Source organism: Engystomops pustulosus, chromosome 4, assembly GCF_040894005.1.
Source record: "Engystomops pustulosus chromosome 4, aEngPut4.maternal, whole genome shotgun sequence".
NCBI lineage: Eukaryota > Metazoa > Chordata > Amphibia > Anura > Leptodactylidae > Engystomops > Engystomops pustulosus.
Genome location: NC_092414.1, coordinates 129757219 through 129769248, shown reverse-complemented (window position 1 = coordinate 129769248; position 12030 = coordinate 129757219). Strand labels below are relative to the sequence as shown.

The 12030-nt window shown below is 38.8% G+C and overlaps 1 protein-coding gene across 4 annotated transcripts in view; it reads left to right on the top strand.

Moving 5' to 3' along the window:
• The window catches only part of TASOR2 (transcription activation suppressor family member 2), a 67657-nt gene extending 56005 nt beyond the window's left edge, over nucleotides 1-11652 (top strand). For all 4 annotated transcript variants that reach the window (XM_072147458.1, XM_072147457.1, XM_072147455.1 and 1 more), the window contains 5 exons: nucleotides 2620-2745; nucleotides 6208-6361; nucleotides 6476-6581; nucleotides 8990-9170; nucleotides 9778-11652. In XM_072147458.1, coding sequence (XP_072003559.1) covers nucleotides 2620-2745; nucleotides 6208-6361; nucleotides 6476-6581; nucleotides 8990-9122 — 519 coding nt within the window. In that variant the 3' untranslated portion in view covers nucleotides 9123-9170; nucleotides 9778-11652. The remainder of the gene's footprint in view (nucleotides 1-2619; nucleotides 2746-6207; nucleotides 6362-6475; nucleotides 6582-8989; nucleotides 9171-9777) is intronic.
• The last annotated feature ends 378 nt before the right edge of the window (nucleotides 11653-12030 follow it).

Below are 12030 nucleotides of genomic sequence, written 5' to 3'. Positions count from 1 at the left end.
AAAAATTCCAAATGTGGAAAAATTGAAAAAAAACCGCACGTGCGTCACGTTCTTGTGGGCTCAGTTTTTACGACTTTCACTCTTCGCTCCAAATAACACGCCTACTTTATTCTTTGGTTCGGTGCGATCGCGGTGATACCAAATTTATATAGGTTTTATTGTGTTTTAATACATTTTCAAAAATTAAACGGATGTGTACAAAAAAGAAAAAAATTTTTTTGCCATCTTCTGACGCTAATAACTTTTTCATACTTTGGCGCACGGAAATGTGTGAGGGGTCATTTTTTGCGAAATGAGGCGACGTTTTCATTGCTACCATTTTGAGGTCTGTGCGACATTTTGATCATTTTTTATTTCATTTTTTATGTTATGTAAAAAGGTGTAAAAGTCGCATTTCGGACATTTGGGCGCCATTTCCCGCCTCGGAGGTCACCGCCGGCCGTAACCGTTTTTATATTTTGATAGATTGGGCATTTTGGGACGCGGCGATACCTAATATGTCTGTGATTTTTACTGTTTGTTATGTTTTATATCCGTTCTAGGGAAAGGGGGGTGATTTGAACTTTTAATATTTTATTAATTTTTTTTATTTTTTAAACTTTTTTTTTTTTCTTTTTTTTTTCACTATTTTTTAGACCATCTAGGGTACATTAACCCTAGATGATCAGATCGCTCCTACCATATACTGCAATACTACAGTATTGCAATATATGGCGTTTTTGCAGGTCTTACATTACAATGAGCCACTGGCTCATTGTAACGGACCTGCATAAACCATGTAGCCTCGTGTCAAGAGAAGACCCGAGGCTACCATGGTAACCGATCGCCGCCCCCCGATGACGTTCGGGGGCGTGGCGATCGAAAAAAAGATGGCGGCGCCCGCGCGCCGCCGTCTTTTAAACGCCGCCCGCGACTTTGCGGGCGGCGTTTAGAGGGTTAATAGCCGCGATCGGTGCAAGCACCGACCGCGGTTATTAGCGGTGGGGGTTTTGTGCAAAATGCAAAAACCCCCACCTCTGTATGAAGAGGACTCAGCCCGTGAGCCCTCTTCATACATCCCTTATACCTCTGCGCCGTAGAGCTACGGCGCAGAGCGTTAAGGGGTTAAAGAATTTTGAACAATTTATGCAGTGTCACAGGGTACTTTTTCTCTTGCCGCTATTAGTCTTTGACGCCCAGGCCTTGTTGTCCATTAGCCAATTATCCTTCCATGGACCCCTTTGAGTAGATAGTAACCATTGCATACTGGATACTGGATGCCCTGGCCCAGCAGTCAAGTCAAAATTTGAATGCTATATCCTACCCACCAGAAGTATGATGGAGATTTCCCACATAATAGACTAGATGAAAACCACAGTTCCATGCTGGTTTATTGTAATCAGCATGGTTTTCTTCAAAGCCTGTGGCTTTACAGATAATATTACAGTTTTTTTTTACCTAAAGATTCAGTTTTTTTTTTTTTAATAAACTGAAATACCCAGAATTTGTTGAAATAATGGGTGTCAATGGAAACCCCTCCTTGTTCTGCTGTCTTTTATTCTATTCACTCCTCCAACATGAGGCTAGCCACCTTGTCCCAACCCTACTCCTAGCACAGAGCCAATGACATCACCCTGCTCTCTGCAAATTCTGCGGTAAAAGATACTACTGTGCATGTGCAGGATTTGCAGAAAGCTGGGTGACCTCATTTACATATTTTGTAAAACTTTTTTTACTCCAAATTTTGCGCATTCCAGTTATAAAAAATTGCACTATAGGACTGCACTGGATGAGGTGAACATTTCTGCATTATTGGTTTACTTTCAGTAATTCTGATGATAGATTTTCAGTCAGGAAAATTAACCCCCAAAACTAAATATATTTTCATAAACTGCCTTTAGAATGCATTGTTGCTTTCAATGCCAGTATACTCAAACCATGAGGTACTAAAGCTGTATGCAAATGACCTGAGATATGTCCAATGAGTCATTATCATATACCCCCTGCAGCCTGTGTGTTATACAACTGCTCCAGGATGCAGCCATGTGTATAGCAAAACATGTCAGGCACTTGTCAGCTGAACACAGCATATCAGCAGATAAAGCACAGACCCTAGCAATGCTTTGCTATACATCAGTGGTGTAACTAGGAAAGGTAGGGCCCCGTTGCAGACTTCAAAATGCCCCCCCCCCCTTCCTTCTTAAAAATATACATTATACTATTACACTGATATATAAACACATTTATATACATAAACATACAGTTCTTCACTCATACACACACATTTCTTGGTGTCGGGTTGGATTATAGGGCCTCCTGACAATGCGGGCCCCATAGAGGCTGCTATGGCTGCTACGAGTAGAGTTACACCCCTGCTATACATTACACACAGACATGAGCAGGGGGAGGAGAGGGGAGGTGTAACCACGGTGACATCACTTTCTCTCTCTCCATGTGACCAGCCTCCTTTACATAATAAAGAAAAGATGATTTTACAATGATTATGATTTTGATGTATGAAATAAATAAAGGAATGGAATCCTTGTAAGCTGCAGAGGTAGTGATGACAGGACCAGTGACAGAGACCTGATGACAAGTATCCTTTAAGTGCACAATATAACATGATGATTTGTTTTACAGAGCTTGCTAGTAAAGAATGGTCATATCCCCACTGATCCACAGGACTTTTTGAAAAGTGACCTTTCTGATTCACATCAGCTTTTAATTATCATCAAAAATGAAGATGTGTTTTCCTGCATAAACAAGGTAAGAGGAGGTTGGCTCAAATATTTAGGTGTCAAAAGTTATTTCAGGACAACTCCATGCCAATGGCCCATCTTACTCTGTTACTGTACCTACAGCCGCACCTCTATTAGATATTGGTGCCACTTACCCTTCTAGTCTTATCTGTTGATGACAAAAGACAGACCTCTCAATGCCTGGCAATAAAATCCTATATGGCAGTGGTCCCCAACTTTTTTGTATCTGAGGATGGGCTGCACCCAATTTTTTTTCCCCCAGTGACCGAGCCGAGTAACCCCCTTACCATAGTCCCTGGGAAAAAAATTGATCACCTTGCAAATACTCCATAGCTAATATGCTAATAGCTGATATGCCATTTCCTGCAGCCACGGTCTAAAATGCCCCCTTTTCTCTACACCGATCCTGTCTACAAAATAGGGGGACATTATAATAGCTCTCCATACACTCGCACATTATGTCCCTTATTTTTGGCCTTTTCCCTATGATGGAAAAAAAATAGCATACAAGAAAACATACATAACGAGTATAAGCTGAAGCACCAAATTTTACCACATAAAACTGGGAAAATGTATGGGCTCAAGTATAAACCTAGTGTGGGAAATGCAGCTGCTATTCTTTAAAGTCTTAGCGCTCCACACTGTACATGTATGACTCAGAGCTGCTAAACTGTAGAAAGTGGGCTCATGGGGTGAGCCCTCATCATTGCTAATACCCTTGATCAGTGCTAGTATTGCAGTTATTAACTCCTTGATTGCCGCTGGTGGCATCTAAAAAAACGGGAGCGTATCTTACCCCTTATGTCGCCTTGTGTCCTTATGTTGTCTGTACAATGTTAATTGAGTTATTGTTCATGATCTCTCTTGTTCCGGACTGTGACAGTTTTTCTCTTTTCTTTTTTTTTTATTTTACTGTTCCAATACATTCAATTTCATTATGCACTCAAGCCTGCCATACTAATCATTCAACATAATGATACCACTACTCTTGAAATGCTTGTCACAATTTATTATACGTGTCAATGTGCATATTGCATAAAACCGTTATTGAACCATAAAAAACAGGAGATTGTGGGCACCGCCATCTTTGTTGAGATCGTCATTCCCCGTGACGTCATCTGGAAGCGGCGATTGGTTGCCATGCCAGCCTCAGGTCTTTTGTAATCACCAAGGCTGTATGGCTCCTGCAGATTCGATAAAATGTGCCAGTGGCACATTTGTAATAAATCCTGTGCATAAATGCCATATACTGCTATACAGTAGTGTTGCAGTATATAATATGAGCTATCAGACCTTCTAGGGTTAGAGTACCCTAGAGGGTCTAAAAAATGGTAAAAGTAAATAAAGTGAAATTAAAAAATCAAATAAAAAAATAAAAATGATTATTATTGGCGGTGAACCACATAATAGAAAATAGCTCTCAAATGTCCAAAACGGCAATTTTACACAATTTTACATCGCATATAAATTTCATAAAAAGTGATCAAAGGGTCGCACAGTCCTCAAAATAGCAATAGAAATAAAAGTAGCAATGAAACCGTCATTTCTCGCAAATATATGTCTTGCATAGCTCTGTACACCAAAGTATGAAAAAGTTATTAGCGTCTGAAGATGTACATTCCACCCAGCTTCTTCTGCCCTGTGGCTCCGCCCTCTCTTGGCCACAAAGAGGAGAAGACTGAGCCGCAGGGGAAAATAAGCTGAAGGTAAGTGTAGAGTGTTTTTTTTTTTTTTTTTTTTTTTTCTACAGTTAAAGTTCTTTGGCCACGGTCCAGTGGGCTTGCTGCTTTAGAGCAGGTTTCCTTTACTCTTCTGGACCCTGTATGGATTCTGACAAATCCACTCCTCACCTTTCTAGATCAGATCCCCTTCTCTACATGCCCAAGCCTAACTTTTATCTCTGATATTTTAATAATCCATAAGTTTTTGCCCTTTTTCTATAATTTAGTAATAATCTGAGGCAAAAACAGACTGGTAAAACATGAGCCATAGAATGACAAGAGTATCAGGTTTGCAGTTGTTTTTCTGGAAAGTTTGGGAATTTGATATCTTTAGAAATAATTGACGCCTTGGTGTGGAAACAGCAGAACAGTTTTTAAAATAGATGTTAAGAAATGTACAACTGACTCCACTAGATTCGGAGAGGTCTATACTGCAATGAACAGTGGTTTAAAGAGTTAAAGCGTAACTGTAAAGCTATAGTGATTTTACCAAATTATTATATGTGATTCCCCCTTTAAAAGCAAACAGAACAATGCACATATTGTGCTGCTCATCCTTTTCTTTCCAAAGTTATGGCCTTTTCTGTTCTGAAAGTGTTTGACAAAAATCTTTCTCACCAGCGGTGAAGTGGGCGGAGACTAATGTCTGTCAGTCTATGCCCTCAGGCTGAAGCCAGCTAGCTTGCCCAGAGATCCCATGATGCCTTGTGTTCGCTCTCAAAGTAATTTAGCATTACATTTATTTAGTGTACATGAAGTCTATGCCTGTGCTGTGTGAGCACTAAGGGTTAATAGCTTATCTGGACAGAGCTGATACTGCAGATGACAAGGTGGGGGAAGTGAGCAGCAAGAAGAGCAGAGCAAGACAGAGAAACTTCTGTAGAATCACAGACTGGGATAGAGGGACTGATACGGAACAGGGGAGATCTTGTCTCCTGCACAGAATAGTGAGGTACATCTGCATTCACTGTTCTGCACTCTTCCAGCTCTGCTACATTCACTGACACGTGACCTCCCCTCCTCCCCTCCCATGAAACTGTCTGAGAAACATAGGGTAAACAACATACGGCCTATCAGCACATGGAGAGGAGGCAGCTTTTGCAGCGTTGAGGTAATGTGAGGGCTATAGCAAGGAAACTACTGACTATAGGCAATAAAGATAATAGACAAAGTTTTTACATCCCAAGAGCTACTGATTTGTGAAAAAAAATACCTTTACAGTTACTCTTTAACAGAATGTAGTCCAATAAGGGACATCAGACCCTATCTTTTACATGTAACCTCAATCCTAAGAACTGAAATAAGACCAGTTTACCCCCCCCCCCCCCTAAAATAGAATATTATTATTGTCATGTTACTATGCAGTTTGCAGTAATACAATTCAACCAAATGCAAAAGGTAATGTGAGAGGCAACATATTATCAAACAGATTAAAATTTAACAATGTTCTTCACCACAACCACTTGATTATTACAATAACATCTTAAATCACCATGGTCAATTGCATCCCTTTTGACCAAGAACAAAAACATAATATATAATTATTTTTTATTTAATAATTTATTTTTTAACCCCCTCCCAAGGCAACTGGTGACATGTTACCTAACACTCCAATAACAACTTCGACCTTTTCTAATACATTTCACTTTCTTGGTCTGTTGAACCATGATGCAACATATTATAGAGCAATTGGTATTTTGGTGAATTGTCATAGGGAATTATGATAACATTTCCTTTTATCATTGTAGATTCCATATTTGTTGCAATTAAAGCTCCTGCCTAATGTAACCTTTGCTGGTGTCGACACCCCTGAGGATATGACTGAGTCAACCTACGAGGAGATCTTTCAAGCCGGAGGTTTTGTGGCTTCAGATAAAGGTCTATTGGAAAGCATGACTCTGGGTTAGTGTTAAATTGTGTGTTTATTATCAAAACAATTGAATTCCCTCCCTGAAAATTTTTTTTTTTCTGTAAATGAATCCCATTGCATTAATTTGTTATATGAACATCTTTTAGGGAAGCTAAAGGAAGTTCTCACTATTTTGGAGAAGATGAACAGAACCTCTCGTTGGAAGTGGTTAATTCATTACAGAGAAAATCGGAAAATTAAAGAAGATAAAAGGTTTTTATTTCCATCATCAACCATATTGTTTTTCTGCCCTGTCCTTTAAACTGATTGTTGTGTGTCACATTTCCAGCACTACATATTTAATGTTTAGCGGTACAGTCCTAAACTGGTAATAATTATAATGATTAAAAGGGGTTTGGATAGTACTTGATTGTTATAAAGGTCTGTTAAAAATAAGCAGATCTCTGCTACGACCTCTAGGAGTTAGCTGTAATCTGTTGCAATAACTTGGCAGGGTCCAGTTGGCAGTGTCCCCACTAGGAAACTAATGATTTACTTTCATTTAACTTATAAAATATCAAAACCACTGTGTGAGAATCAGTAGCTCAGTCTGTGTACATGAGAAGTTCCATTTTGAAATTCTGTTTAGTTTAGCGGTCACATCTGCAATGTGAGAGTTTTGCTGTGCACTTTGTGCTGTGCTGCTCCCCTCCCTTGTCCATAGAATGTCCATGTAATCTAAATCATGCAGGTGCAGACAACAAACTGTCATATATTTAATTATAGAAAAGTTGTGCACAGACAGATTTGTTTACAATCAAGTCTATGGAAAAGAAATGGATAGGAGAGGTCAGAGACTCGCTACTCTTTCTATAGCATTTATTGGGTTAAATCTAAATATTTCAGTAAATAAACCAGCTCTGTTGTAAAATAAAAAATGTTGCTTTATAGTTCATAGGTTCTCATATTTCTCTGCCATCTTTCGTTGTGCCCCCTACCCTGCCCTCTGTATATTGCCTGTAGCTTAAACCTTTTATATGGCTATATATATGGCCTATTCCCACATACCCTGTGCAGATATAATCATTTGAAGTTGTCCACTGTTTTGACGTCTATAAATGTTCTATCTCTTGAACTGTAGCATTGAGAAGCACACTATACAACTTTCACTTCCCTACTGCATATTCAATAGGGGATATCTACGGTTTGGTATGCCTAGAAACAAAATCCTATTATATTAATATATTAAAACAGAGATTATCCTCTTCGATAGGACACCTGAATTGTCATACTAGGTGGCCGTTCTGGAGATATAACTGTTTGAACGGAGCCCCCTTCCAGCCTGTCAGCTGAAGCAGAATGCAGACTGCAGCATTTAATTGGCTTTCTGGAGGTTTCTCCCCCAAGATACATCAGTATTGCAGGGTATTAACATAAAAAGCAATCAGATGATTGCTTGTTAATTTCCCATGGTAAAACTAATAAAGTTAAAAAAAAAAAAAAAGAAAAGTTAATACATTTTTAACAATAGGGCATAGCCATCCCACAATGGTATTACTGGAAAACAAAAAGGATGTCACCACTAACAGAAAAACAAAGATGTTACAGCCTACAAAAGGTTGCAACTGAAGAAACTAAAAAACACTACATTCTATTGGACAAAAATTGCTGCTTGATGCTCCTTCTCATCTGTGCCTCGCTGCGCACAATACAACATGTAACATCCACATGTGGGGTGTCTCTGTACTCAGGAGAAATTGCATAATACATTTTAAGATGTGTTTTATATTTCACACTGAAAAATTTCAATTTAACGTTGTATTAGAATAAATGGACATTTTTTTAAAAATGATAAAGTTAAGATATGGAAAATACTAGTAACTAATTTAGGTCTCGAAAGCAGATAATTTTTCATTTTCAAAATGGCGAATTTCTTCAAAAAGTTTTTTTTTAAATAAACTCGAAGCATAACAACCAAAATGTACTACTAACATGATGTACAAAGTGTCATGAAGAAAATTCTCAAGCATTAGTAAATTAAAGTGTTCAAAAGTTATAACCATATTAAGCGATATGTGCCAGATTGCAAAAATAGAGGCCAAGCCTTACCCTACAAACTGGCTTCTTCCTGATGTCTTACATGAGATGGGGGGGGGGGGGACAAATTAATAATTGTTAATATGCAATGTGGTTTCAAAAATAATTTAAAGAGGCAACAAACTGAACTACAAAAATGGACCTGGACATTCGGGCACCAAAGACCATCCATGAAGGGGTTAAAGCGGAACTGACTTTTGAGTACAATTTTGATCTCGAGCAGAAAATCTAAAGGGGGGGGGGCAACATAAGAGCGTCCTCTTAATAAAAAATGAGAGTTTAACATTCGCTAATACATTATTGGCTCACAATATCGGATACAGATTCTGTTTTTCTCAGATGGATTTTTAGCTGCCTGTACCCTATAATCCTGTGTATTATTGTAATATTGATTTTGTTGTATTATTGCCCTGCTCTCACTTCTAAAACAATTTACATTACATTAGCCATAAACGTAAGCCTACCCTGGTTCTGATGTCGGCATCCTCCTCGTGTATGATTGAGCATGAAACAACTGTTATACATTGTTGATTATTGTGTTGTCAGTTATTTGGTTGGTTGATGTGGGTTTTTACATTTTATAGGGCGGAGGCTCTGTCTGGGACAAAGATGTCTCTGCTTAAGTCTCCCAACAGTCAAATCTTGTTGAAATTCTGCCTTATCATCAATGTGACTCCAGATCTAAGGAACCATCAGATGACCTTTCATGTCTCTTGAACCTCCAGTACCAACATATCCATTCAAGACTTGCTGTTTATTTGACAGGTACTACCACAATCCAACAATGGTGCTAGTATTGTATCTGCATTGAAGTGGTTTCCCCATAAGGGGTATTCTTAAAGGGGTATTCTCCTGTTTAAAGTGTATGACACTTCTACTGGATATGTCATAAATACATGATGGATGTGGGTTTATATGCTTGGTTATTTTTGCTTTTTGATCTGCGTATATTAATGACCTTTCCTATGAGTATGGCATAAATATTAAACATGCGGATTGGCCTTTAAGCAATTTAGGCCTTAATATAAATCATCAAGGACAGTATGCATTAAAGCTTACTAGTAAAGGCTGGACTAGTTCTTCAATGGTTTGCACTAGGATATTGGGTTTGACTCTGGCAATCCACTTTTCATGTGAATTCCTCAAATAAACTGAGCACTGAATGCCAAGAACATACTGGTAGGTAAATTGTGTCCCTATAAATTAAGGGGTGTGTGTGACATCGTGTATGCTGCAATAGGGAAATGTACTAGTGACCACTGATTACAGCACAGAGTTATTAGATGGAGCTATATGATCAACTTGTAGAAGCATGTTTATATATTTTTTTTTCTATATATATGTATCAATCTAAATTGTGTTTTCTATATAGGCGCAACCTCCTTGGTTACTGAGAAGTATGAGCAAAATGGTTTCTTAGTGTATGATGTGGACACTTTCGTGAGAAAAATTCAGAAAGTGGATTCACAATTTCAGACTTCTTGGTAAGGAAATTTTGTTGATCACATTTTAAAGAGTAACAATCATTTAAAAAATACTTTTGATTTGTTGTAGGGCAGCTAATTTTAAGTCCTTTTGCAATTGGATTAGTTAACCCGAATCTTTCTCCTTCCTCTTGTATTCAGCAGACTTCCCCCTGTTATCAGTGACTCCTTGGCTGTTGCTAAGGTTTTCCCGTCCTCAATGAGCCGAATAAAGAGGGGGATTGTACATGTGAAGCCCGCGCTCTCCATGCTCTCAGCTGTTTACCTCATGGCTCAGTACTCCAGCACTCGTGCTGACAGAAGCCCTAACTAAACTAGTAACAATCTCTCCCTATACACCCTTCAGCCTTCCCATCACTTGCATATAAACACATAATACACATTATTAGCAGGAAATGACAGGCATGAGAGAGCAGTGATATCTGCACTGTGCCTCTGCAAGTCTTCAATATGCCCTGTGTGCTGTGCTGCTGTTTTATGCAATAGATACAGACAGAAATGTTCACATATGTACATTATTCAGCCTCTAGTGGTGCTGTCACACAATGCATTCTTGGACTGTTTTGGTGCGTTTTTGAACGCATGCGTTATTGCGTTATCAAACAACATGCATTTTTGTATGTTTACCATGTATTTGGCTGGCATGAACCTGTTTTTCTTCATTTCTGTAAGTGTAGGTAACTGTGAAATGGATTCAAATCAGCCAAACGTATGGTAATCATACAAAAACGCGTTTAAAAATGGTCAAGAACGCACCGCGTGACAGCACCCTTAGTTACAAGATGCGCAAGCTGTGGTCTCATTGGTCAGCAGCACACGCTTTGTGATGGTGTCACAGGGGGCAGGTCCCCGCCTCTCCATCTTGTAGTTTTTTTTCAGTGCTGGAAAACATGGTTGCTATGGGCCAAAAAAGGTACTAATTGGGGACTGAGAGGCAAAATACTTTGAAGAATGATTCCCAGGGACACCTGAAGAAGAATTATGTTTTTAATGGTTTTTTTTGTACATTTTGCTCAGAATAACGGTTACATTTTAAACTTTGTTGAAAATCCACCCATATTATCATACCCATACCAAGGGAAATATGTATGTTAGACACCCATTAAGAATGCAGCATACTGCCAGCTTTCGTGATGTAATAATATGTAATGGATAATAGGCGGATACTTATTGTGGATATGTTGGGCAAACTGTTAGCTAGCAATGTGCAGTACATGTAATCATGTGACCAACATGTTCTACTAGGAATACTAAGCATCCATTGTCCTCCTGGTTGGAGGGCAGCCATGCTCCCCAGCGCATACAGTGGAGCTCATAACCAACTCCTCTGTCTGCTGTATAGTAACTGTACAGATGTTCAGATGTTCTCTGACGGGTAAACACCTACTTTTGCCGCTCCATTACTTCTGTTTTCAGTCCAAGTGGAAATCCTAGGTGGTGGGGGTTTATATTCTCCTTTAACCACAGCTATCGGGTTCCAGTGGGTCCTGTAATCCTCCCTCCCGCCAGAACCAGAAGTACTGGTTCGGCACAGGAGCTATTTTTGGTATCCTCAGACCCTTTTAATGGGTGTAGTCTGCACAGCTGCCCCGCAACATCTGTGTCAGAAAGGACTTGAAGTGAGAAGGCTCTTGCTGCAGTCTGATACAGATGTCCAGGTGAAGAGTATGACTTCTCTAGAATTAATTCAGAAGTATTCTTTATATTTTAGTTTAATTACCATATGAGGTAAATTGCCTTTAAGGAGAAGGAGGTTTTTTGTGATTTATTTTGTGCAAATTTTGTAGTTTTACTGTTCCCTTTGAAAAAAAAGTGAAGTAAAATAAAAATAATTTATTACATTTTTTTTTCCCTTTTGTGTATATTTGTAAAATCATCAGACATACTAAGTACAGTCTAGGAGTATTTTAGATGCTTGCACTTTTTTGCAGCTAAAATCCTTTTTTACTTTGCATTTTTTGTTTCTTTTATTTCCTTTTCTTCAATTTCTTGTGTTTACTGAAGCTAAAGAGATCTGCAAGGATGACTGTATAATATCTTATAAAAGGTTTGTATATCCTATGTAACTAAACACTACTAATGGAAAGACACATTCGTTTTAATCCCCCCCCCCCCCCCCCCCCCCCCCGAGTTTGATTTTT